The sequence below is a fragment of the Engystomops pustulosus genome, chromosome 1, assembly GCF_040894005.1.
Source record: "Engystomops pustulosus chromosome 1, aEngPut4.maternal, whole genome shotgun sequence".
NCBI lineage: Eukaryota > Metazoa > Chordata > Amphibia > Anura > Leptodactylidae > Engystomops > Engystomops pustulosus.
The window spans coordinates 266,599,978-266,627,215 of record NC_092411.1 but is presented as its reverse complement, the minus strand read 5'-3'; the positions used below and the strand labels follow the sequence as shown (position 1 = coordinate 266,627,215).

The window sequence follows — 27,238 nt, the reverse complement described above, 5'->3', positions numbered from 1 at the left end:
AGGCACTCGGTCTCTAAAAGGTTCGCCATCACTGCCCTAGATGGTCTAAAAAATAGTGAAAAAAAAAGAAAAAAAAAAGTTTAAAAAAGAAAAAAATGATTAAAATATTAAAAGTTCAAATCACCCCCCTTTCCCTAGAACGGATATAAAACATAATAAACAGTAAAAATCACAAACACATTAGGTATCGCCGCGTCCCAAAATGCCCGATCTATCAAAATATAAAAACGGTTACGGCCGGCGGTGACCTCCGAGACGGGAAATGGCGCCCAAATGTCCGAAATGCGACTTTTACACCTTTTTACATAACATAAAAAATTAAATAAAAAATGATCAAAATGTCGCACAGACCTCAAAATCGTAGCAATGAAAACGTCGCCTCATTTCGCAAAAAATGACACCTCACACATCTCCGTGTGCCGAAGTATGAAAAAGTTATTAGCGTCAGAAGATGGCAAAAAATTTTTTTTCTTTTTTGTACACATTCGTTTAATTTTTGAAAATGTATTAAAACACAATAAAACCTATATAAATTTGGTATCACCGCGATCGCACCGAACCAAAGAATAAAGTAGGCATGTTATTTGGAGCGAAGAGTGAAAGTTGTAAAAACTGAGCCCACAAGAACGTGACGCATGTGACGTTTTTTTTCAATTTTTCCACATTTGGAATTTTTTCTCAGCTTCGCAGCACACGGCATGTTAAAATAAATAACATCACGGGAAAGTAAAATTTGTTTCCCACAAAATAAGCCCTCACACAGGTCTGTACACGTAAAAATGAAAAAGTTATGGATTTTTGAAGTTGGAGAGCGAGAAATCAGCCGAAAAACCCTGCGTCCTTAACCCCTAGGGGACTCAGCCTCTTTTGGCCTTAAGGACGCGGCCCCATTCTTCAAATCTGCCCTGTGTCACTATAAGTGGTTATAGTTTTGGAACGCTATGAGATATCCAGGGGATTTTGAGATTGTTTTCTCGTGACACATTGTACTTCAAATTAGTTTAAAAATTTGGATGAAATATTTTGTGTTTAGTTATGAAAAAAAACAAAATTTGGCAAAAATTTTTAAAAATTCTTTATTTTCAACGTTCTAAATTCTCTACTTTTGATGCAGATAGTCATAGCTCCCAAATAAATTCATAACTTACATTTCCCAAATGTCTGCTTTATGTTGATGGTTTTTTAAGATTCCACATATTTTACTAGAATGTTATGAGGCTCAGAATTTAGGTATCATTTTTCACATTTTTTGTAAAATCACCATAACCTGTATTTAGATGGACCTGCTCAACTTCTAATTGACACCGAGAGGCCTAAATAATAGTGAGACTCGTAAATTACCCCATTGTGGAAACTACACACCTCAACGTATGAAAAACCACTTTTAAGAAGTTTGTTAACGCTTTACGTGTTTTATAGGGGTTAAAACAAAATGGAGGCGCAGTCTACAAATTGTAATATTTTTTCACAATACACTCATTTTGGGTGGAAAATTAAACATTTACAATGGATTAAATGAATAAAGGCTCCACAAAGTTTGTTACCCAATCTCTCTCGAGTACACGGATACTCTATATGTGGTGGTAACCTGCTGTATGGGCGCACGGCCGGGCATAGAAGGGAAGGAGGCGCCATCCAGATCAGATTTGCTATGTCACAATGTACAGGCTATAATTTTTTTCTTTTTTTTAATGTGGACCTATAGGGGCTTATTTCTTTTGCCACATGAGATGCACTTTTTTGGTGCGTAATTTGGGGGAATCTATAGGCTAATTGGTGAGATTTTATTAACTCTTTGTTGGTGGAGGAAATGAAAATCATCACTTTTCAGGAAGATTTTTATGGTTTTTTTTTTTTTGGCTGTTTACCATACCATAAAAATAGTATATTATTTTTATTCTATGGGTCCCCACGATTACAAAAAGACCTCATTTATATAGATTTTTTTTTTTCCCCATTTTTACTGCATAAAAAGTAATTTGGCAAAAATGTTGTTAATTTTAGCATCACCGTCTTTCATATGCATAACTTTTTTATTTTTTCGCCTCACAAATCTGTTTAAGGGCTTATTTTTTGCGAGAAGGATTGTTCTTTTTAGTGGTCTTATTTTAGAGTGCATAACATTTTTTAAAATCCCTTTTTAGAGCATTTTTATAGGGTATTAATTGAAAATGATCTTTTTTCTGGAGCTTTTTTTTGTTTTGTTTTTTACGGGGTTCACTTTGCGGATCTAATAACGATTCTGTTTTATTATGCAGATTGTTACGGACGCAGGGATACCAAATATGTGGGGGTTTTGTGTATTTTATTCAATTGTACTGAATAAAAACCAATTTGGAGAAAATCTTGTTCATTTTAGCATCACCATCTTTTCATATGCAGAACTTTTTTATTTTTCGGCTGACAAATCTGGTTAGGGGCTTATTTTTTGCGAGAAGAGTTGTTCTTTTTAGTGGCTTATTTTGGAGTGCATAACATTTTTTAAATTACTTTTTAGAGCATTTTTTTATAGGGTATTAATTAAAAATTATCTTTTTTCGGAAGTTTTTGCGTTTTTTTTCTACGGCGTGTACCGTGCGGGTCCAGTAACGATTCTGTTTTATTATACAGATTGTTACGGATGCGGCAATACCAAATATGCAGGGTTTTTTGTGTTTTTGTGTTTTTTATACTTTATTAAGCGTTTTTATGGGAAAGTGACATTTTAGGGGCTTCTATTTTTATGTATTTATTTTTTATTTATTCTAATGTTAACTTTAGTGTTTTTGCATATTTTTACTTATATATACTTGAACTTGAACCAGTGATGCTCTGATCACTGGTTTAAGTTCAATACACTGCTCTACAATACTATTTTATTGTAGAGCAGTGTAAACTGTCTGAGCAAGCTTGCGCATGCTCAGACAGTTTACAGTCAGACCCGGAAGGGGTCTGGCTGCCATGGAGACCGGGCAGCTCCGGGGCACATGCCAGTCCTCGGAGCTGCCCAGAAGTGGATCGGATCCCCCGGTAAGCGGCGCGGGGGATCCGATCCACAGCGCAAACACCCTTACACGCCGCGGTCACAGAGGTTCACTGGAACGAAGCTAAAATGATGCAAATTTTCCATCTTGTCCTGAGGAGGCCAATATGATTGAACGTTGTTGAGGAACAGGGAGCAGTAAGTTACTGATTTAATTTTTGGTTGGCACCTTGCGATAAATAAGGAGGGTTTTGGGTTGCAGTTTGGGCACTCAGACGCTAAAAGGTTCGCCATCACTGCCTAGGCCTTTACACACAAGTGAGTGCGATGCATCCTACTCACATCACACTTAGAGGCATATGGGTGGAGTAAGGGTGATGGCACACGTGGCGTTTTGAACACGTTTTTGGCCCATTTTTAAGCAGTCCGTTAAAAACGCATGCGTTTTTGACAGGTCTGACCAATTATCTTAATTGAAGCATGCATTTTTTGACAGACTGCATAGAAATGGGCCAAAAACTTGCTCAAAATGCCACGTGTGCCATCACCCTGACTGCCATGTGCCCTGGGCTGTATGAATATTATAGCCCCTACAAGCTAGAACCAGCTTCTTGGGGAAAGAGGATGTGTCCCTTCTGCTGCTTTCAATCTGTGGTTATAGGACCTTTGCTGCACCTTCAAAGGTCCTGCAATGGCTTTTGTGTCCATGTGTACTGAGAGCAGGAACAGATGGACAAGGATTTCACTGGTGAAGACCCTTTCAGTATAAAATGTGGTGGGTGGTTTAGGTGGTAGGGGGTCCCCTAGGAGCACTGGGCTACCACCCAAAGGGTGCTGCCACAGGTCGCGTTCTGGGACCGTTTTAAAGCATGTGTTTTCATAGTAGCCGCGTTTGGCTACTATGAACCTGTTTTTCTTTATTTCTAGAAGTGTAGGCAGCTGTGAAACAGATTAAAATCAGCCAAACGCAAGGTAAACATTCAAAATCATTCCATTTAAAAATGGTCCAAAAACGGTTCAATCATGCAATGTGTGGCAGGACCCACACTGTCACTCATCCTTCATCACAGGATCGCACACCTGATTGTAGAGTCTAATTATATTAAAGGGGTTTTTCCCACGAAGAAAAGTTAGGCCCTATCCACGGGAAAGGGCCTAACTTGCTGGACAGTGTGGGTCTCAGTGCTGACACCCCCACAGATCATGAAAATGAGGGGTCCCACAAACCTCGGTCAGACTGCTTGTCGCTCCGTCAGACTAATGGAACACATCGCCGCGCATGACCGTTCTGCTCCCTTAATCTCTATGGAGCTGACCGAAATTGCTGAACCCTGCGCTCACCGATCTCCATCAGCTCCATAGAGATTAATGGAGCAGAATGGTATTGAGCGGCCGTCGTCTCCATTTATCTGACGGACCCGTCTTTAGTGATCTGCGGGGGTCTCAGCACTGAGACCCCCCCGATCAGCAATTTAGGCACTATCCCGTGGATAGGGCTTAACTTTTCTTTGTGGGAAAACTCCTTTAACTTCAAACATAATATAAATAGGTAGCATATTAACTACTTAGTGGCAGGCATAATGTGATGTACATGTAGACGCTCCTTTTGGGCAGTAGATGGCAGCAAAAGATCAGAATTGGATAGCTATAGCATAGGTTAGATGACTCTCAGGGGAATATGTGCACTTAAAGGTGGTAAATTTAATGATGACCTATCCTGTGGGACATGACATAAACACCAGTCCATAAACACCACGGAGATCATTTGGTCTTAACCATTGCCCTATGAATTGAGGGTTAGCATTCAAGGTAAAAAAAGGCTGCAGGGGTGGGGGGGAAGTCATGGTTATAAGTGGACTTTCTGACAAAGCTCAATACAGTAACATAAAATTATTTGGAATAAAAACATGGGAGCGAGTGAAGCGATATAGCGTATGGTAAATATCCTAAAGGGGTTGTAACAAATTTAATTGTCATCTACTGTCATCAGTACAGAGGATCATGATCTTATCAGCAGGGATACAACTGTTGGGACCCCATCCATCAAGAGAACAGGGTTCATGTTCTCACAAATGGGAGGAGCGGCAGACTGAGCTCGTGTCCTGCCGCTCTATTCAATACTACAAGAGTGCTGGAATTACTGAGCACAGCGCTCAGGTATCTCCAAGAGCTTTCACATTCATTAAATGGAGTTGCTGAAGGTACCTGAGCACTGTGCTCCACGATTTCCAATGCTCCTATAGCATGCTCCACTCTCTACTTCATTCCATTAGTGAGAACGGAACCACGGATTTGAACAAACGGACCCCCACTGATCAGATTGTTATCTTCTAGGGGATAACAATGAAAGTTGGTACAACCCCTTTAAAAACCACAAACTGAACCCACTTCGATTTATTTTTCCATGTGGATTAAATCTGAAACTGATCAATGTTGTTTAATTTTGTCTGCATTCTGGGGGTCCCATGCGTAATTCCTATACAACCCCCCGCCCCCCCGGATCAACACTGGGCCGGGTCTCTCATATAGCTGCCAAGCAATGTAGGATGTGGGGGTCCTTTAAAAAATAAAAAAAATACTGTTCTGACGCTGAACTTCAGGAGAAAACTTCTCCTTGTTTCTTGTGATCCAGCACACATTATGTAGTATTGTCCTGTGCTGTATAGGGCTGTCATTATCATAATGATATACATTTGTAGGGATCTGATTGAGAACGTTCATCAAATTTACTTGCAATTTTACACAGTGGAAGGTAATAATTACAGGAAGATAATTTGCCGGGATGATGAATGGCTGCAGCGCTTTCGGGGGGGGGGGGGGTCTTAGAATTTTATGTATTTAAAAAAAAGATGAGATAAAACATGTACACAGCCGGAGCGCCCAGGTAAAGATGACAAGAAAAGATACTTTATTAGTCATGTAAACAGAGTATAGAATGCAAATAGGGGGGCGGAGAATTCCCCACCCCATCTCTTAAACCAAGCATGCAAGTGTATGGGGGGATTGGCAGGAATAGCTGTCGAAGGAACAAGCCCTCAGCCAATTGCTATTCCTTCTAAGTATGGAACAGAGGCAAGATGCATCCCCTCTTTTAAAGGACATCTACCACCAGGATGAAGGATTGTAAACCAAGCACACTAACATACTGGTGTGTGTCCCCTCTGGGAGGGTCTGCTCTTATTTTTGTTTCATACGCCCTTGTTTTCACAAAAAAAAATGTGACTTAAAAAATTAAGCAAATGAGTCCGAGTGGCTCCAGGCTCAATTAACAGCTATGGAGTCTGGATCACCTTGGGCTCATTTGCATAATTTTGAAAGCCTTTTTTTTTTTCAGAACAAGGGCATAAGAAGCTAAATGAAGAGTTAATCCTGCCAGAGGGGGCACACACCAGTATGTCAGTGTACTGGGTTTACAATCCTTCATCCTGGTGGTAGATGTCCTTTAATTCAGTGTTAGCTAAGGGCATTGAATAATACATGGTGCAGGGCCTTAAGGGAGGAGCAGGACTCATTCTCATTGTTATGTTATCAGGAGGTCCTGCCACTGGTCATTATAAGATAGACAAGACACTGGTACAAATGATCACCATCCGGCTTAATTACTTTTCTGCCCCTATGCTGTGCTCGTCAGAAGCACAACATAGAAGCAGAATCCAAAACTCACCTTTCCTTGTTCCCCCGAAGCAGCGCTCCGCACTGTATGCGATGGCTCAGAAGCCGGCGCACATCATGACGTCATCAGATCACGTGTGCCGGCTGCTGGCTCCAGAGCCGGCCCGTGCGGCTGGCACATGCCGAAGAAAGATGGTGGCTGCAGGCTCTGCTCAGGAAAGGCGAGTTATTTTTCTTTCCCGGGGGGGGGGGGGGGGGTGTGTGACTATAGGGAGGGGGGGGGCAGTGTGTCTACAAGGGGGGGGGGGCACTGTGTTTCTAGGAGGGGACAGTGTGTCCACAGGGGGAGGGGCAGTGTGGCTACTGGAGGGCGACCCACGAAAGGGCCCACTAAGGCACTGTCGCCCAGGGGCCCACTAAAACCTGGAGCTGGCCTTGATTTTGGTAATCCTAATAGACCCAAAACAGGAAAGGTTCACTCTGATTTCATGTCAGACAGTGAGAGATAAATCATGTGTGTCTTTGTGTATACCGTATGTAAAATTCTAAAAAAAAAATAAAAAAAAAAAAATTACATTTTATTTGTAGGTGAATGTAGGGGTGGTCACCCCTAGGACTCCAGTTCTTGTGTCTACTGTGGGTCCTACTACTGGGACCCCCTAATACCTGTCTGTTTTTATGTTACCAGTGAGAGCTAACAAAGTTTTAAATTAAAAAAAGAAACATTTTGTAAGATTTTTTTTTAATCAATAAAATTAGAAAAATACTGCATTTATAAAACTGTAAAATATTAAACAGATACAGTTTTTTTTTTGTTTCACACATGACAAGTGAGCAGAGATCCATGGGTGATGTCTATAATAGGTATCTACTAGTTGTAAAACTAACTATTAATGGTCTCGGCTGTTAATGTCCATTTTTATAAATATGCAAATGAGCATTTCAGTGCTCAATGGGCGTGGCTGCAAGGTCTGGTGCATCGGCTCTTGCTCAATATTGATTGGTTGTGCCCTGCTCAGGAAAACCAAGCTGAGAACTTCAGGGTCATAGGTCTCGTTTAGACACAAGACAGTCCATAGGATGGGACTACGGTTCTTCCATTCAATGGACTTTTTAGCGGCATTCTCTTGAAGGGAGTTTAGGGTCTGATCTGCAGGCGGTATGTTATAGGGCAGGGAAAGGTCTAAATATAGTTTTTAGGAAAAGACTCAATGTGATTTGTCATTTCCAGTTCTGGGGGTCCTTTTCAGTATAGACAGCCTTCCCTCAAAACACTGGAATCCTTATGACATATGACACGTTATTGTGGAACTTTTCCAATGAAGCAATATTAATTTGCTCAGCTCCTCTTGCTCTATAACATACTGCCTGCAGATAGGACACTATGTACAATCTGCTCAGCTCCTCCTGCTCTATCACGCTGCCTGCAGATAGGACACTATGTACAATCTGCTCAGCTGCTCCATAACATGCTGCCTGCGGAAAGAACACTATGTACACTCTGCTCAGCCCCTCCTGCTCTATAACATGCTGCCTGCAGATAGGACGCTATGTACAATCTGCTCGGCTCCTCCTGCTCTATAACATGCTGCCTGCAGATAGGACGCTATGTACAATCTGCTCGGCTCCTCCTGCTCTATAACATGCGACCTGCAGATAGGACACTATGTACAATCTGCTCAGCTCCTCCTGCTCTATAACATGCTGCCTGCAGATAGGACACTATGTTAGTTCATTGTGCTCTATTTCATGATGTCTCCGGAGAGGACTGCTTGCATATTGTACCAGATTCCCTTGGAAGAAGAGTAGAAATCACTGGTCCAGGTCATTTTCATTCTGCAGCGTTTTCATAGCGAGACCCCACAGGCTCATACTGGAGAAGAAGGGGCCGTCAGAGCCCCTGTAGCCATTAGAAGACGCCCGATTATTCATTGCAGGTTCAGTGCAGCTATTCTCCAGAGTGACTAGAGAGGAGCGTATCATGGACATGTCGGGGTGTAAGCTCTCCTCCGTCACTGCCACCTCCACCTCTGTGAAGGCGTAGGCGCTGCCCGCTTCTGCTATGTGCGGTTTCGCCATTTTGGTGCAGTCTGCACCTCTCTTCTCCTGTGCCGTATGTTCTGCCGTCTGCATCTTACAATAAGAGTTATCGCCGCTCTCCTCGTAGTCGCTGCCTGCGTTCTCCACGGAATGTCCGTGCTCCTGCATAAAATCGTCTGGAATGTCCGGAGTTAAAGAATCGGAATTCTGCGCTTTCCTCGATGACTTTGTGGCGTTGGGGACCTCCTCCTCCTCTGTCGGCTTGCAGTGCATGTTCTTATGGCGTCTTAGGACGGCTGAGCGGGAGAAGCTCTTGTTACACACGTCGCAGGTGTACGGCTTCTCTCCCGTGTGGGATCTCACGTGTCTGCGCAGATCTCCGGAGCCGGCAAACTTTTTACCTGGTGAAAAAATTTATCAGGGAGTGTGAATTTTAGGGAGGCCTAAACATGCTCTTAAAGGGCTACCACAGTAATTTTCAACGTTCCCCATTACTTTTATCACCTATGTCCTGCCGTTTCTTTGCTATTCCAATCAGTTTACCAGAATTCTTAGCTCTTTTCTCAGTAGTGATTATCTGTGAATCCATACTGCGCTTACACAAAAAGGGGGAGGAGCTAGTGCTGCCTGCTCACTCTGGAGGAAGGACGACATCATGTGATGCTGCTCTATGTAACTAGCAGGAGAGCTTTGTAGATGCAGAAGTTTCCTGCAAAGAATAGCGTAGTATAAGATCTTCCCTGCTCCCCATTAGTCCCTCCATCCCAGTCTGTTATTTTGCTCTGACTCTCTCTGCTGTATCATGAACTCATGAACTCCTCTGCAGCCCCACTCACTCTAGCCTCTGCTCTTCAGAAACTATATAGTTTTACAGCAAGGAGCTGTTAACTATTTGGGCTCACACAGAACGGACTATACGCCTCATGTAACTGTTTCACTGCTGGTTTCTACTATTTATTACACTATGCAGTGCTCAGTGGATTTACTTGTTATAATCTCACTGGGTTTTCTGCAAAAACTCCTTCATGAAAGAACATGAAGCATTATGGGAACTGTGGGCAGCTTAAAACTGACTCAGCAACAGGGCAGATACAGTAAGAGGTTAGTCTCCACCCACTTCACTGCTGCTAAGGAGGATTTCCGACAAGTGGTTTCAGAACAGTAAATCCCATAACTCTGGAAAGAAAAAGACAAGGGACATGATATGGGCATCTTTTTGTGTGTTTTTAACGTGGGAATAACATATCAATCAATTTAGTAAAAATTATTCAGAAATCAGAGTTACGTTTTGAAAGGGAACCTGTCAGTAGGTTAGGGGCCCCTAAACCTCTAGTATACCTTCATACAGTTGGGGTTTAGGGTCCCAAACTTTTAAAGGTCATAAAAAAGGTGGGAGTCTTGTGGCTTGAGTTGGCTTTGGACCCCTGGTGAATGTGTACTGACCCTCTGCTTCAACAAGGTTATCCTGTCAAAGTTTCCTATAAGCAGCTAACCCCTTCATCCTGTAGTTACTGTTGTGTACCCTACAGTATCTATAATGACTTCTCTTACAGATTTCCTTTATCCTAGCAACCATGTATCTGGGTAGCCTTTACCTCTGGGAAAGTAGTCACAGGGATAACTACCTGCTATACCATACACTGCCTCTATTATCTAGCTTTGTGTTGGTTCTTTCAACTGAGACGTAAGAAAACAAAAAAAGATCTTGAAAAATGCCATGAAGTCAAGAAGACACAGAGGAAATGTGTAGGATTTGTAATAAGTTTTGTGGGCGCACAGCAGGGCTTATGTATAATCCTATGTTTACATCCATGTTGTGGGCTCCGTTATTTGATGGGAGATATATCTGTACATGCAGAAACCTCAATGGGCCCCACTATACTTCAACACAGTCCATCCGGTAATGCATCTAGTATGATTACAGTGCAAATGTGAACAGTGCTGAAGAGCCATTGTATATTGATAGCCAATAAGTACAGATCCTATAGAGACAATAGGCTTCCTATAGCACAGCAACCTTACCACATGTCAGGCAGCTGTATGGCCGCTCCCCCGTGTGCCGAACCCTGTGTTTGATCAGTTTCCGGGGCATGTTGAACGATTTGCCGCAGTCATCGCAGGTGTAGAATTTGTCGGCTGCGTGAGTCTTCTCGTGCTCCTTTAAGTTGCTGACATTGCTAAAACCTGGTGGAAAAACACTGCAGTCTTACACGTGACCGGCGCTAGAAATAATATCCGTCCTTACACTTTTCTCATACCTCGCCCGCAGATGTCGCACAAGTGAGGCTTCTCTCCAGTGTGAATGACTATATGACGCTGGACATCACCAGAAACGGCAAATCTAGGACCATACAGGGAAATATGACCAGGTATGTACAGTACAGTGATGATATATTGTGCAGAGCCATATAAACCACCATGACAACACAAACACATCTTAAAGGAACGCTCCTGCCAAAACTAATTCATTGAGTAATCCTGGAGGGAGGAGCAGGACTGGAGTGTTCCCTTAAAAATTTCATCCTCACTTTTTTACCCCTTACTTAACAATTTTACTCAGTTTTATTACTGTTTAAGCTCCTATCACTCAGTGATGGTCAGTGTAAGATTCTAGAATGTGGGCGGGGCCTCTCTAAGCAGACACTTTATAATCCCTGTTGAGCTGTGTGCTGACTATGTGCTTCGATTATCAGGGTACAGGGTTTATCTTATCTTTAAGCCCCCCTTTAAAGAGAATAAACATATTAATAGCTTATTCCAAGTATAAGATGGGAGGAGGTCGGACATCAGCTATTTTCAGTACCACCTACACCGGACAGAACCAGAAGCTGACAGCTCCATCTATTGTGTAGTGGCCATTCAGGGTTACTACAGCCTTGGCTCCCAATGAACAGTGCTGAGCATACCGATTATACAATGAATGTTTATTTCTCAACTTACTACACAAAAAAAATTGTATGTGAATAGTGTATATATAATGTTAGCATACCTCTTACCACAAATCTCACATATATAAGGCTTCTCTCCCGAGTGCCGTCGTAGGTGAGTCTGTAGATTGCCGGCCTGTAAGAGAAGACGGTAAAGGAAGTCGTATCCCATCATTTATTAGCGATGCCCTCCCCCTGGTGGACAGTGTGTGTAGTAGCAGGATCTTACAATGTTCTATTTTGGAGGAAAGTAAATTAGATTATGTAGATTATAGTGGGTCCAGTAGCAGGACATAGAACAATCCTATAAGCCTCGCATACAGGCCCTACAACCTGCCGCCTTCACTGCAAGAACATCTCTTGCATCTGATTCTCAACCTGGAGTCTACAAATTGCTAGTTCATGCTCTCATCATCTCCTGCTTGGACTACTGCAACATTCTTCTATGCGGTCTCCCAGTTTATTCCCTTAACCCCTCTCCTATTCATCCTTACCTCTGCTGCCCGGCTAATCCATCTGCCTCCTCTCTTCTCCTCTGTGTCTCCACTGGTTACATGTTGTACAGCAAATTCAGTTCAAAATATTAACTCCGACTTACAAAGTTGTCCACACCCTGTCCCCTCCATAAATCTCCGAACTCATCAGCCAATACCGCCCCACACGTATTCTCTGTTCCTCACAGGACCTTCAGCTTCTCTCCATTACCATCCGAGCTTCTCACAACCTCCATGACTTCTCCCGTGCTTCCCCCATACTCTGGAACTCTCTACCCAAATGTGTCAGACTGTTCCCCACTTTCTAAACATTGAAATGTAACCTGAAAGCCAATTTTAACATTGCCTTGTGTTTCCATCTACCCTCCCACATAGATTGTGAGCCCTCAGGCCCAGGGTCCTCCTTCCAGTCCTCATAGATCTCTGTTACTTTAGTATCTTGTTATTTTGCATTTGTTCTTGTCTTATTGTAATGTATGTGAACCGCTAACCGATTGTACAGCAATGTTAATTAACCCTTCGCCACAATTAATTATTAAAAATGTCTTTTTGAAGAATTGTAGTACGTAACGCTGTGTATTCCAGTCTGTACACAGCTCTAGGTATATACATGCTTGTGTCTCACCTGGGAGAAGTGCTTCCCGCATACACTGCACTCAAATGGCTTCTCACCTATAAGGAGAAGAGTACAGATCATATCAGGGAGAGGAGGACAAGCTACATACACATAAATGTCTACATGATAATGAATCACGATGGAAGGTAACTAGTTCAAAATCAAGTTACCGTGTTGTAGTCAGACATGAAAAACTTTATACTAATCCCAATCTATGTTTCTGCCTCTAGGGGGCAGTTCTAGAATAAGTAACTTGTAGTAAATGGGGCACATTTACTTACCCGTCACGTCACGAACCCCGATCCGGAATGTCCGACAAGGATTCGGAGCTGCCGCGATTCCCTAAAATCGTGTGCCCGATATCCTTCCTGTGTCGCTGCTGCGCTGAGGTCCGCCGGAGTTCACCTGCTTCTTCCCGGTGCATGTAAGTGCTGATCTTGCGACACAATTTGAATTTTAAATTCTGCGGTTTGTCCGAATTACTCGGGTTTTCCGACGGCCATGCCCCCCGATTTGTGTCGCATGAAAGCCGACGCGGATGCGCCACAATCCGATCGCTTGCGCCAAAAACCCGGGGCAATTCAGCGCAAATCAGAAATAGTCGGGGAAACCAGACGGAAATGTGTCCAACTGACCTCTATGGAGGTCAATGAGGAATAGGACATTTTCAGTTCACCTTTTGCTCTTAGTTTTTGTTACCTTCTCCCAAAATGAAAAACGTAACAAAAACCCCCTGCGCCGGTATGTACTGAGCCTGATGCTTACGGCACATGTCATGACCTCCTCTCCCCTATGGGGAACACGTATGTGTAATGTGTATAGGACTGTCCTCATTAGATTTCATCAGGTCTTTCTTTCTGCAAGAGATCAGCTCCCACAAGGGGTGTATGGAAAGTACATGCACACTTGAGTTGTTGAACAAGTGTTACTCTGGAGTGGAAGTTTTTGGGTTCACTTCATCCAATGAGTGGCCTCCTCAGACATGGCATGTCCCTTCCGTTTTTGCAGGGGACTTCACTTATTGGATGAAGGAAGTCCTGTGACCCCCTGGAACTTCTGGTCAAACTCAGGCCTGGAAGCACCAGAAGGACACATAAACTGGAGCGGTGGAAGTACATGCTCTCTTTTTATCTTACCCCCTGGGGGTTAACCATGATCATGGAAACCCCCTTTAAAAATGATTTAAAGGCTACATTCACATCACGTCGTAGCCATCTGTCATAAGGAAACATCTGGCAATGTGTCCTTACAACAAATGGCAAAGAAGTATCCCACTGTATGTTCATATAGTGTGGTACATCCTCCGGTTAGACTCCTCCCTCTAAAAGCAGGAGGCGGAGTAAACATTGGCAGCAGCCACTGGGTTCAGGTAATTTCCCCAGTGATGTAATTGGGGACCTCCCTGAGTATACACTCAGTGGAGGTGGGGATGGATGCAATACTTTGCATCCATCCCCCATTGCCTGGAATGGCCTGTATCTGTTGCTTAGCAGTAGGGAGCAGAATGGAAAGACATATCATGCTGCGTCTTTCCATCCTGTGTTTCCCACAGAATAAAGAGACAAAAAGGATGCCCCCACTTGCCAGTATATGTCTATGTCAGTGTATATGCCGGGAGTTTTCCTGATGTATACACTGAGAGAAGGTAGCTTAATCTGTAAATTGGATTTCCCAGCCCTATCATAGAGGTCAGCTTAAACTCCATAGAGGAAATATGCAGAGCACTACAGATCTAAGCCACCATTACCTCACTATACCTGTATGCGAACGCTTGTGCAGCTCCAGGTTACTGGGGTGTTTGAACCTCTTCCCACACACATCACAGGAGCAATGCTTGGGGACGGGGGCGCTCTGGTCTTCCGGGATAGGACTCTCGGCTCTCTCCACTTCTTCATTGTGTTCCACATTATCCAGGATTTCGTTATTTGCTTCTTTTTCTACAAAGCTTTTCTCCGTACTCTCCAGCTCCACATTGGGGAACGAGGTCTCCTCTACAGCTTTGTGCAGAACTCCGACAGGGCCGGAAGACTCCTCAGCCGCCTTCTGAGACCGCAGAAAGTTTAACTTCTTCAAATGAATGGCTTTCTTAAGACGCATCTCATGAGGGAATTGTAATGAAGACGTCTCAGGATCCTGGGGGGTCACGAAGGTTTGGGAGAATGCAGGTAAGGGTTCAAGGGGTAAGGAGTCGGATGGGGCCAGGATAGATTCGGAGTTATTCAGGGTCCAGGGCTGGGGTTCAATGTTGGGCTCTGTACAGACACTAGATGCTGTCAGCTGCTCTGCTGCCTTGTCTGCCGTCTCCTTGTAAAAGAGTTTACTGTAAAAATCCCGCAGTTTATAAGGTTGTCCGAATTGCTTCAGATGACTCTCCTTATTACTGGGGTTCAAGGAGGCAGGTGCGCTCTTGGGTGGGGCGCTCCCTTTATCAGCCTGGGGAGGCCTCTCATCAGATATGGGTTCCTCTAGCAGCGTCGTGTTCAGATGCTCGTTGGAAATCGGGTTAGGGAACGTGTTATAAGTGCCCTGGGCAGGGAGAGAACCAGTGCAGGGGATGGAAGAAGCCGGATCGACATTTGTGGTGAGCTTCAAGAAGCTGTAACACATGTTTAAGACGTTTTGTACCTGGAGGCATTGTGCAATGTCCAGCATCGCCTGTATGTTGTCATTGTTCAGGTCCAGGTGAGAGGTATACATGAAGTCCAAAATCTGACCTATGCCGCCAATGTTCTTAATGTCCAGGTGAAAGACGTCATTTTTCTGGTTCGAAGCGTTCTGGAAGAGGGATCTGTCAGGAGGAAGCAGAAGCAGGTGACATTTTCTAATGGAAAGTGTAATATAATAGTACGATGGCTGTATACAATGCAGCAGGTGGGCCAAAAAAACGTGGTATTTTGCTGTAAAATCGAGGTACAATACTATTAGATGGTAATAGATCATGATAAACCAGGGGCACTTACCCATAGACCATGATCCATGACCTCCTTCCTTCTAAAATTAACTTTTATAATTAATCTAATGAGCCAGGAGGGCTCTGGGGGATGTTATCTGTGCTGCAGCTTTACGCCTGTTATACTGTCTCCTCCTCCCCCCTCAGCATTTCCCCTCCTTCTGCCTAATGTACAATGGGAGGGAAAGTCCTCCTGTAGACTGTGAAGCTGCAGCACGAAGGGGCTCTGGTAACCCCTCCCCCCCAGCACCCACGAGGTTCATAAGCATAATTGTAAAAGTTGATTTTAGAAGGGAGGAGAACATGGATAACAAATATAATTAGATTACCACAGCCACTGTGCCTGGATCTATAAGTAATTTCCCTGGTTTATCATGATGGATTTTGATGGTAGATTTCCCTTAAAGGGAGGTATATGGTCCAATAATAATAATGTCAGATGTCTTACTTGTGCAGAGCAGTAAGATGGCTGGGAGAAGTGAATGGGAGCTCAGCAGTAGTTCTTGGCCTTGGCCCATGTTACACTGATTGTATATTGATGACTAGAGATGACTGGACTTGATGTCCGTGTTTGGGTCGGACGCATGACCCAGATTAAGCCTCTGCAGCCAATCCAACAAATTGATGCGCCTTGCAACTAACAATAGCTATGATTGGCCAGCTTATCTCTATTATTGACCCATCATTTTCTTAAAGGGGAAAATCCCCTGTGAGAATTAAGCTATAAATGGCCAACTTGGGGGCAGAGGGGTTGTAGCGCCACCCTCAGTTAGTGCACATAGAACACGGATGATTACCATTCACAGAAAATCATTGTGACTGATCTCATGACCTACCGAAAATACTGACTGAAGGCGGCCAGCACGTTCTTGTGAGCCTTGAAGCAGACGCCCTTCACCACCAGCATGCAGTCACACAGCAGTCCTTGTATCCGCTGCTCGTGGAGCTGCTGGAGGAGGTGACAGCTGTGACTCGCCGTCGGGTCCATCCTTCATCACCATTTCAATGTTCTAAAAAGTAAATGGAAAATGCAATCTGATTACAACCTATACGATGTATGAGGACATATAGAAGAGCTCATTTGCATATGGATTTCGTCAAGGGGAACCTAGACCTTTCAAGGTGTGCACCACATGTAATTGTCTTCTACTAGTTATTATGTTCTGTTCTACGTTGCAGTATACAGCACTTGTCTGTGGCTACAGACCCCAAGACCTGTGTACATCACCACAAATCATTGTAAATAAAGATATTTGTAATAAAAACAAGGATAACTGCAGTGAATTGAGTGTACAATCTTGGCTGGAAAATAGAAAAACTACAGAAAATATGCAAATTACAAAGTAAATTGTGACCTATTCACACTGCAAAAGCAACAACCGGGACCCCAACCAATCCCGATCTCCCCCATACGAATGGAGTGGACAAATCCTTACATTTATGTCTAGTATTACGTGTGCGTCATTAAAGAGCTGCCTTTCTGTTACGGTGACGACTATCGCACAAGTGATCACTAGTCATATGACTGAAGAGCACATAGAGCCCCTGTCCTGTATAATAATACCGTATACACACCTACGTATATCAGAGGACAGTCATCTACTGTCCAGAGACAACGCTCTATGGAGTCCAGGGATCACCTGTGATTCCTACGGAGAAGGCAGAGACAGGAATGACTATAATCTTGTCAGTAATGAATGGGCTCTGATACCGGGACAGGAATAAGCTAATTTCTACATAGGAAATAACAGACCTCTAACAGGGTCATCACAAGACATGGACTCCCTCTGACCACATCTATTACCTGTGACTGTTACACCAATAATAATCTCGTCCCTTTCCTATAAACTCATCGTTCGCCCTCACCTAAAGTCATACATCTCCAATATAAAGGGAACTTATCCACTCTTTTTGATTAAAAAAATAATGAATATTTATTTTATAACATTGTTAGAAAATATCCGACGTTGACAAACATAATGACTTAAAAAAAGGTCCTAAAATTATCAGGGGGGCGGACCAGACTGTTGCAATAAGGTACACCCTGACAGAATCCTCTGTGTAGTACCAGGGCTTGGACTTTGGTTTGGATGCATTAGAAAAAAACAACATGTGACTTGTATGCGCGGCAGACTCCTTAGCTCTCAGCCTCCACCTTTGTGCTCCTGTGCAGCTCCTCTCTCTCTCACCAATGTCACCAGGCTGTGAACTCTGTGAAGGATCAGGGGGAGGAGCTGCACAGGAGCACAAAGGTGGGGGCCGGAGAGCTGAGGAGTTTGTAACACATACAAGTAGCATGTTGTTTTTTCAAATGCATCCAAACCAAAGCCCAACCCCTGGGACTACACAGAGGATTCGGTCAGGGAGCAAGGCAAGTTATAATATACAATTACAGGCAGTCCCCGGGTTACGTACAAGATAGGTTTTATAGGTTTGTTCTTAAGATGAATTTGTATGCAAGTTGAAACTGTATATTTTATAATTGTAGCTCCAGTCAAAGATTTTTTTGGCCCCAGTGACAATTGGAGTTTTAAAATTTTTCGCTGTAATGGGAACAAGGATTATCAATGAAGCTTCATTACAGACACCTTACAGCTGATCATTGCAGTCTGGGACTATAGTAACATCCAGAGAGGTCACCAGAGGTCACAGGGGGCAGGGGAGTCCGTCTGTAAGTCAGGTGTCCTTAATAAGGGGACCGCCTGTATATTGTAATGCAAATTGACCTGAGTTGTATTTGAGTCTTAATTCCTGACATCAGCTTATCAACAGATCCCCCCACAGAGTGGATATATATATATATACCATATAATATTGAAAACGTCATCAACATCAATAAGTTAGAAAAGCTCTATAAAGGGGAAGTATGAAGTATGATTGTCATTATGTATCTACAAGATAACAAAGTAATCTGTTGGGCTCCAACTACTGGAACCTCCATTGATCATGAGAACAAGGATCCGGTTCTAGGTCATGCATCCTGCCATTTCTTCAAGGCTATAGGAGCATCAGGAATTGCTGAGCACAGCGATCAGGTTTTTACCTCACTCTCATTGTCACTATGCTTGCCATAGAGCCCATAGTAATACATGGAGAGGCAGGACGCATGGTCGACCTACTGCTCCATCTGTTAGTGACTGGATGTCTCAGGTGAAGGGACTCTCGGTGGTGAGACAACTCTTCCAATCAGCCCCACTGGATGGCTTAAAGGGGATGTCTTGCATTAGCAAAACATGGCAGCTTTTTGCTGTGTGCGGTACTGCAGCTCCGACTTGATTAGGTGAGTGTGAACTGGAGCCTAGTCTGAGTACTCGGCTATGGTGCTGCAGCACTTTCCTGCAGTACATCATCCGATGGCTGGGTACCGATTATCAGTAGGTGACTACCCCAGGGCACAGATCACAGGCTGCAGCAGTTACATGTGATGGTATGCAGTGTGTGTAGTAGATATAGGGGGTGTCCTGCCATCCTGACAATACATACACATACATTACACAGGACTGTCACTGACCAGGTCATCTCCCGCCGGCTCACCAGCGACTCTGCATCTTCTGTCACCAAATTCTGCCCCACCGACGTCACGCCTAAGCGACGGCGACGTCACATCCGCCCCCACATTGAAGCCGGTTTCGATTCCATCGGACCATTCAGGAAGTGACGTCACGTCTAGTCACCAGCAGCCGCTGTAGAGGGGAGCACGTGGATTGCCTTAGCCGGAGAGACAGAGTGCAGGGGTGACACAAGTGTAAGTGCAAAGTATGAGATTGTACATATCACTGCGCTCTGCCCGCACAACAGGAGGCTGTAGTGACAGGGTGCACAGTATGGCTGATATGTGCTGGTGCAATCACAGCCTGCACCAATGAATGTGTGGAGGAACTGCGCATGCTGCCAACTGGAGGAGTGGGTGCAACTGTACTGGTCAGTCACTGGAGGGGGAGGTGGGTGCAGCGCCCCCTGATTACCGGTCAGTCACTGGAGGGGGAGGTGGGTGCAGGGCCCCCCTCTGTACCGGTCAGTCACTGGAGGGGGAGGTGGGTGCAGCGCCCCCTCTGTACTGGTCAGTCACTGGAGGGGGGAGGTGGGTGCAGGGCCCCCCTCTGTACCGGTCAGTCACTGGAGGGGGAGGTGGGTGCAGCGCCCCCTCTGTACTGGTCAGTGACTGGAGGAGGGGGTGGGTGCAGCGCCCCCTCTGTGTGAGTCAGTGACTGGAGGAGCGCAGTCTCCCCATGTTTAGGGATATGTTCGGCTGCTTTTAGCTATCCTGTGTCATACAAGCTTATCCTACCCATGACAATAATATATGACAATAGGGCAGTGTGACCTCTCCAGCAATGACTGTGATATCCTTCCTATAGGTGTGAGGCTATCCTGTGTGTATAGGGGGCACCATGGTTTTCTTCACCTGCGATGCCTGTGGCGAATCCCTGAAGAAGGCCCAAGTGGAGAAACATTTGTCAATCTGCCGCAACTGCCGGTGTCTGTCTTGTATCGATTGTGGGAAAAATTTTTGGTAAGTCCAACGGTTACATGTTTTGTGGGGGTCGCTCATTTGGTAATTTTTAACCTGTGGTCATGCCTTCTGTCTGTGACACAGGGGGGAGGAATATAAGACCCACCTGAGATGTATATCCGAGAATGAGAAATATGGCGGCAAAGCCTTCGAAGCCAAAGCCAAAAAAGGAGATGTGAAGCAGCAGGAGTGGATTCAGGTAAGTGTCGGGGGACGTGTGTATTAAAGGGATTGTCCCATAATGGATAGGGGTCTGATCCCTGGGACCCCTAGTGACTGGTAAAATAGCGTCCATTCTGTTTTTCAGCGTATTCAAGAAGCAGCAAAGAAGCCGAACATCAGCAAAAATATAAAGAAAATTTTAGATCAGATTAGTAATTTTGACAACGTTCCGAAAAAGCAAGTCAAATTTCAGGTAGGTTGTCAATACCGAGCTATAATGGGTGCACTGTTTGTAACAAACTCCAGTAAGGAGTCCACAGGGGGTGCAGTAGAGTGCTGCAGCTTACTAACCAGGGTAAGTACAACACCCTAATGGGGTCTCGCGTATTGTACTTGCCTTTATAAAGTATGGGAGGAGTGGGTCACGTTTTGAAACACAATTCAAACAATACAATACAATGCAATATGGTGGCCGGTCCTGATCCGATGAGTTTGTCTAAACACATATGTGATTGGGAGTAATTCTTACCAAAGTGTAACATGTGAACGTGGCCGTGCTGTCCAACAGAAAAGAATGAAAGTTTGATACATATATTGGTACATTATGACACGTTTAAACAAAAAAATTTTTTATAGAATTGGATGAAAAATTGCTTAAAGATTTCTGATCCGAAGTTGATGGAAGAAGTTTGGCAAGTTGTCGCACAAGCTACAACTCAGGTGAGAGTTTGACTCATTATCTGATTTGGCGAATGATAAAGGCCGTGAGCCTAATCTACCATGAAAATCCATCATGATAAACCAGGGACATTACACATACATCCAGGCACCGTGACTGTGGTAATCTGCTTATATTTGTTATCCATGGTCTCCTTCCTTCTAAAATAAACTTTTAAAATTATTCTGGTCTTTGGGGGGGTTGTTGACAGAAGTCCTTCAGTGATGCAGCTTCACGGGCCATTACAAGGTCTCGCCCTCCCTCTGTTCCTCAGCACTCCACCCCCCAACCTCCCTCGCCTGAAATACACTGCAGCAGTGTCAGGCCGCAATCTCGCTGTTGGAGGGACGTATTTGCTGCTAGACATACACCATTTTATAGACTGCTATGGCAGTCTGACGGCATGATAGATCCCTCCCTGTGTGTATGCCCGTACAGCGCTGTTCCCTCCTCTCCAGTGCATCGCTGTATGCTCGCCCCGCTACTGCAGGACGAACATACATTTGTGTAAATGTGGCCTTACAGCCTTTGAATCTGTAGCACAGAGGGGCTCTTGTAATGCCCCCCTAGAGGGAAGGAGTTTGTGGGTTACAATTATAAGATTACCACAGTCATGAGGCTTGTATCTATGTGTTTATCCACGCTTGATTTTGTTGCTAGATTTCCTTTAAGGATACTAATTTCCAAACTGTACTCAGGCAGATATGCAAGATGGACCTTTTAAAGAGAGGTCTTTGTAGGGTTGGGGTCAATTAATGGCTATTCACAGGTTGTCCCATTGTCCCACAGGTAAACCTCATTGATCAACTCTACTCTGAGGGCAAAACAGCCACTAGTAGGTATCACAGGAGCCGCTTAATGTAATCGCCTGCCTCCTTGGACCAGAAGCCAACAAGGAAATGGCCCGTATTTGGGGAGGCCACTCATTGGATGAATAGGGCACCATTGTGTGGGGCCAGTTACTAGGAGTACTAGAGCAGAGCCAGATTAGTATGTGTTAGTTTTTATTTTCTTGCCCCAGCCCACATTATAGGGGTCTCGGCAGACTCCACTGCTGCGGACAGTAAGTTCCACTTTAGATGTCCCACATTGCTGAGGTTCTCCTTAAAGATTCATAAGAATAAACTTGATTTCACAATCTCACAGCAAAAAGATGAAACCAATAACAATGAACCAGCGCCTGAGAGCAAATCTGAGCCTTCTGAAACCACCGAGAAACCGGAGGAGGAGAAGAAGAAGAGCAAGAGGGAACGAAAGGAGGAAAGGCAGAAAAAGAACAAGAAAGAGAAAAAGGACCTAAACGCCGCCGAGGAGGCGCCGCAGAACGGCACAAAGAAGAAGGGGAAGAAACGGAGGATGGAGGAGGATGAGGAGAACAATGACGGAGGAAATGAAGAAGCTGATGGTGAGGAGGTCACAAGCCAAAAGACGAAGAAGCAGCGGAAACAGAAGGGCGGCCCTGCCACCGAGAACGGGGAGGCTCCACGGAACAAGAAAAAGCGCAACGATTCAGAAGGTACAAGCATTGGAGGGACGGGGTTTTCAATGTTCAGTTTCCTCAGGATTGATCGTGGTCTGACACCTGAACCCCACATCAATCAGGCTGCCTTTTGGCTCTGGAATCTATACAGTAGACAGATCCGAAGGCAGAATGTTTCATCCTCTAGAAAAGCATTCTAGTTCAGTCAACTATATAAATTCCTTCCACTAGGACAGTGGTGGCGATGCTATTGCACAGGTGGCACACAGAGCCCTCTCTATGGGCTCCCGCACCATCAACCGAGCGCAGAGTTCGCCAGACGGGACTCAAGACCTCTTGTAGGGGCACTCGGTGTCTACAAGATCTGCCATCACTGCACTAGAAGGTTGCCGGGACAGCTGACTGATAGTGGAGTAAAGGTGACAGACTTATCCACCCACTTATCGCTTCTTTTATGGGAAATTTAGCTTGTTTACCTCTCCTCCAGAGTCGTGTGAAAACGAGCAGAGAAGAGTCATATTTTACTTGAGAATCTTACTATAGGTAAATTGGTGAGAGAGAGGCAACAGAGGGAATTCTGAAAAAGACATTTCATCCCCTACCTGATATGGCTGTAGTTTAATTGGATAAAATGAGCTTTGGCCCCAACTTCATCCTCAACACAGACTGGGATCAAGCAGGTCAAACAACTTATACAATCCTTAGTAGTTCCTATGTCCACCGTTGGACCACAGTCTCAGATTTTGTTCTCTTCTATAATGCACCTGTCATTACAGCACATGACAGAGATCATGCGTTCCCTCCTCACCGGAGCCCCATATTATCTGTGACTGATGACATGTTTTGCTGCATAAGATTATATACATGCGCCGTCTTCTTGTTCCTGACTGAAAGCTGTAGACTGCAGGGAAATACTAGACAGAAGAGCACAAGGTTTTATATTAAAGGGAACCTGTCACAAGAGGGGTATTTTTAATTTTTTCTATAATTCAAATTTCTGGGTGACTGTGAGAAATATGCAATATTAAACGTTACCTGGTTCCCTGCCAGCACCCACAGCCTAGTCCTGAGGGTTGTGCTATTTCATATAGTAACATCCGCCTGATCCTTTGCACAATCGACGTTCACGCTGACGTTCGTATACATGTACCCCTACTTTGTTTAACCCCTTCATCTGTATAATACACAAGAGAGGCAGGATTTATCCTGTGTCTCTCCTGCCATTATCCAGCGTGTCGGGTCACTTTTGGTGCAATATTTTCTATCAATTTTTGAGAGACAGGTGACCTTTCCAATCACAAGGGTTATACCGATATTTTCTACCCAATCTTTTAACAGGTGGCACCAAAGGAATGTTTTTGTTAAAGGTGGTTTTCTTCCTCGTACATCTTGCCAAAAAGAAGATTCTTGAAATGTGTGGATAACCCCTTAAAGGGGTTGTACCAAGATTTATTGTTGTTTCCTATCTATAGTAGATAAAAGTCTAATCGGTGGTGGACTGACTGCCGGGATCCACACTGTTTACAAGACTGGGGATCCCGTTCTCGCAAATTAATACAGGTTTAGCATGTATTCTGCCGCTCCATTGAGTAATATGTGAATGGCTCAGGTATGCTGGAGATACCGGAGTGCTGTGCTCAGCAATTTTTTTTTACACTTGCATAGTGGATTAGCAAGAAAGGTAGAACCCCACTGATCATGTTTTTTTTTTTTTCTGGGTAATTTTTAATTCAAACATTTCCTATAATAATAGATTTCGTTGTAAGTGGTCTTGGACCACAAAAGAAACTTAGTGTGGCCTAGGCTAGTAATATGCCATTGCTTTCTGTAATAAGGAATGGCTTCCATCGTCTTGGTGTGGTTGGGATGAGCTGTGGCATCCTGTGTGAGCTCCCAGTAGCTGAACAAGCAGGAGCTCTAGATATTTCCACTTATCTGTCCGGGGCTCCGACCATTCCCAGTCTTGGGACTTTTTACCATCCTGAGGCCAATGTGTAAGGTGAATATCTACTAATTCCTACCTTTATCTAAACCCTTATTGGTTTTATCCCAAGAAGAAGTACAGGAAGAGGAGTCTGGAGAGAACGGCGTAGAAGAAAATGACGACGAGGACGGTGCTAAAAAAGGTAAAGGCAGTGACGACCCCGCACCACCGTTATTATTACCAGTGCAAATGCAGCCCATGAGCGAGGAAAGTCCAAGAGACTCGCCCCGTGCACTGCAGGGATTTCCCGGCACAGAATCTCAAAGCATTGGACTGAACTTAGAACTTCAGTTCAGTCCAGTGGTTCCAGGTTCAGTCTGTGAAATCCATTTAGCCTGACTGAACGAAGGCTGTGTAAGGCCTCGTGCACATGAACATTGTTAGGGGATGTTGTGTCAATGGCTAGCACAAGGCCCGAACCGCAAATTATGGAGCAGTCGTCTTCCATTGTCTTTGTTCCATGAGGTCCGTTGCTTGTGACCCGCAATGGTGCACACTGATGCTCAGAGATCCTTAGGCCTGGGTCACGGTGCACAGTGACCGGATGTCGTAGACCTCTATTGGGGGGTGGTGATATCTGTCCGTACTTGGGCTACCATAGGCATTAGTGGCATCACCTGTATAGGTGATAGGGGGAGGTACATTTTTGCAACTGGTTTTCATTACTTTTTGTTTGTTAGGTAAATTTTGCTGGAAGGGAACCATCAAGGCTTTGCTCCGACAGGCTCCGGACCATGAGCTGCCCATCAAGAAGCTGAGGAAGAAGGTGACTTTTACTCTCCTGAGACTGTATTCAATGTTCTGTCCAGTGATCAGAGATTAGCCCTAGCGAGAGGCGACCTTTCAATGGGCAGAGAGTACTAATGGCAAGAACCCACTTTAACCCTTTCGTGAGCAAGGCTCATTGGTACATGAATGTCCAGGTCACGTTTTGCAGATCTGTAAGGCTCTTCTTTGGAACAGCTTTACATATCAAAACTTTATTTTTAATAATTTCTTATATGTGAATGGAAATGCATAATTTTTTGTCCTCTGTCCACTTAGTTACAGTAAAATATTATAAACTTTTAGCCAAATATTGAAAGACATCACTCCGCAACCTTTCCCCAGGTTCAGCTACAGATTCAGAGGGCGCGCGTACTTCTGCAAACTGTCAGCTCCCTCTCCGTTCTGCCTTTAGTTGATCAGATATATCTTCTGATCAGTGGCACCTAGAAATGCAGTTCTGGTATCATACGAAAGAGGAGAACATCCCCTATATTTCAGGATTGTGTTTCTAGGTGCCACAGAACCAGTTGTATCAATTATTAAAATCAGAAATGTATAGCACCCCATTTCTTATTTTAACAATGGATACAGCTGGTTCTATGGCACCTAGAAACACCGTTCTGGTGCCATATTAAAGAGGATTGTGTTTCTAGGTGCTGTTAGAGATGTGTACTGTTAAATTTGCAGTAAGAAATGTGACATGGTTCTATACGTGTGCTATCTACACAGAGTATATAAGTAGGATTTATTTAGCTGTGCGTAGTCATGAAGGGGATAAACGTGTATTTTGGTCACAACAAGTTATCGACTATCCACAGCTGACCGGTGGGTGGTCGCTGTGATTGCAACCCCACAGATCACGAAAGTTGGGGGTTCTGTTGTACCCCCAAATGAATAGAGCAACCTGATTCTATCTTCATTGTATGGGGCTTTGGTATGGAACGGAAGTGTGTGCATTTCTGAACTGTTCCATTCATTTGGGGTACATTTGTCCCCCCAATATCAGCAAGTTATTCCCTTTTCTGTCAATAGGAGAGAACTTTGACTTGACTACCCCTTTAAAGGGGTTCTCTGGAGGTGGAAAAACATGGCTGCAGTCTGACAAAAACAGCGCCTCACCTGACCATGGGTAGTGTGTGGTATTGCAACTAAGCTCCATTCATGTCTATACAGCTGAGCTGCAGTACTGGCAGTAACCATGGTCGGGTGTGGTGCTGTTTTTGGAAGACTGCAGCCATGTTTTTACACCTCCTGAGAACCCCTTTAAGGAAACTAATATAACATGACATTTGTTTGTTGTCTTCTAGGTCATTGCACAGTACTACGTCATCTCTTCAGAGCATCACAAATCCGAGGAGGAGATCCTCGCCACCTTCAACGCCAAAATAAAGAACAATCCAAAGTTTAGAGTATTAAAAGACAGAGTAAAACTTGTAAAATAAGTATAGACCTATTGTATCCAGTTGGTGGGATTTCTCTGCAATGTTCTCCTGGTTGTATACTGTCTAAACAGAGACCAAACTACACATTTTAGGAAAGTTTTTTGATATTTTACCTTCAGAATTTCAGTTTAGTTTTTTTTTACAAAAACTATAGTGGATGCAGCAACGATAAAAAGCATAAAAAACCTCATTCCTTCTCTGTCTTAAGTTTAGTTTGTTTGAGACCTCATGCTTTCTATAACATCTGTGTAAGTGTGCGGGGGGCAGGATATGAGGTAATTTACCAATATACATCTATTAATAGTTCTGCTCCGATTTCTTGATAAAGTGAAGCCTCCTGTCTTTTACCTCATCAGCCGGAGATTCCTGTCCATAAATTGGCCGCAGATGGAGGGTCATGTGATCTCTACCTGTCCGCGCGTAATTGCCCTGCAAGGACCTTATGATGGAATTCATAATTATAGGATCATGGTCCTGGCAGGGCAATTGTTCATAGAGAGTTAGAGATCAAACATTTGATGGACAAGAATCTCTGGCTGATGAGGTAAAAGGCTGCACAATATCAAGAAA

The 27,238-nt window shown here is 44.1% G+C and overlaps 2 protein-coding genes across 9 annotated transcripts; one reads left to right on the top strand and one right to left on the bottom strand.

Moving 5' to 3' along the window:
• The first annotated feature begins 3,063 nt into the window (after positions 1 to 3,063).
• On the top strand, positions 3,064 to 26,858 carry LYAR (Ly1 antibody reactive). Of its 5 annotated transcripts, XM_072126089.1 has the most exons (10): positions 3,064 to 3,160; positions 10,884 to 10,983; positions 19,960 to 20,114; positions 20,199 to 20,313; positions 20,422 to 20,529; positions 20,913 to 20,996; positions 22,141 to 22,510; positions 24,529 to 24,600; positions 25,139 to 25,224; positions 26,534 to 26,858. In XM_072126089.1, exons 3-10 carry the CDS (start codon positions 19,993 to 19,995, stop codon positions 26,666 to 26,668), a joined length of 1,092 nt encoding a protein of 363 aa, XP_071982190.1. In that variant the 5' UTR covers positions 3,064 to 3,160; positions 10,884 to 10,983; positions 19,960 to 19,992; the 3' UTR covers positions 26,669 to 26,858. The 5 variants fall into 5 exon arrangements, with proteins under 5 accessions (XP_071982190.1, XP_071982193.1, XP_071982189.1 ...); XM_072126092.1 differs by lacking the exons at positions 3,064 to 3,160; positions 10,884 to 10,983 and adding an exon at positions 19,198 to 19,346 and having other exon boundaries at positions 24,532 to 24,600; XM_072126088.1 differs by lacking the exons at positions 3,064 to 3,160; positions 10,884 to 10,983 and adding an exon at positions 19,198 to 19,346.
• Positions 7,321 to 19,253, bottom strand: ZBTB49 (zinc finger and BTB domain containing 49). 4 transcript variants are annotated; one of them, XM_072126086.1, is made up of 9 exons: positions 19,113 to 19,225; positions 17,177 to 17,250; positions 16,438 to 16,611; positions 14,409 to 15,439; positions 12,661 to 12,707; positions 11,604 to 11,677; positions 10,873 to 10,955; positions 10,637 to 10,798; positions 7,321 to 9,015 (listed from the first exon to the last, which is right to left on the bottom strand). In XM_072126086.1, the coding sequence occupies exons 3-9, from the start codon at positions 16,587 to 16,589 to the stop codon at positions 8,387 to 8,389; spliced, it is 2,178 nt and encodes a 725-aa protein (XP_071982187.1). In that variant the 5' UTR covers positions 16,590 to 16,611; positions 17,177 to 17,250; positions 19,113 to 19,225; the 3' UTR covers positions 7,321 to 8,386. The 4 variants fall into 4 exon arrangements, with proteins under 4 accessions (XP_071982187.1, XP_071982184.1, XP_071982188.1 ...); XM_072126083.1 differs by lacking the exon at positions 17,177 to 17,250 and having other exon boundaries at positions 19,113 to 19,253; XM_072126087.1 differs by lacking the exon at positions 17,177 to 17,250 and having other exon boundaries at positions 19,136 to 19,230.
• Positions 26,859 to 27,238: the final 380 nt, after the last annotated feature.

What these genes read in the sequence shown, in the direction of transcription:
- LYAR (XM_072126089.1), top strand. Translation starts at nt 19,993, where the DNA reads ATGGTTTTCTTCACCTGCGATGCCTGTGGCGAATCCCTGAAGAAGGCC. An exon ending in AGCAGCAGGAGTGGATTCAG is followed by an intron (nt 20,314 to 20,421) that starts GTAAGTGTCGGG and finishes TCTGTTTTTCAG; the next exon opens with CGTATTCAAGAAGCAGCAAA. An exon ending in AAAAGCAAGTCAAATTTCAG is followed by an intron (nt 20,530 to 20,912) that starts GTAGGTTGTCAA and finishes AATTTTTTATAG; the next exon opens with AATTGGATGAAAAATTGCTT.
- ZBTB49 (XM_072126083.1), bottom strand. Translation starts at nt 16,589, where the DNA reads ATGGACCCGACGGCGAGTCACAGCTGTCACCTCCTCCAGCAGCTCCAC. An exon ending in TGTGAGATTTGTGGTAAGAG is followed by an intron (nt 10,956 to 11,603) that starts GTATGCTAACAT and finishes GTATGGTCCTAG; the next exon opens with ATTTGCCGTTTCTGGTGATG. An exon ending in GTGCGACATCTGCGGGCGAG is followed by an intron (nt 10,799 to 10,872) that starts GTATGAGAAAAG and finishes TTTTTCCACCAG; the next exon opens with GTTTTAGCAATGTCAGCAAC.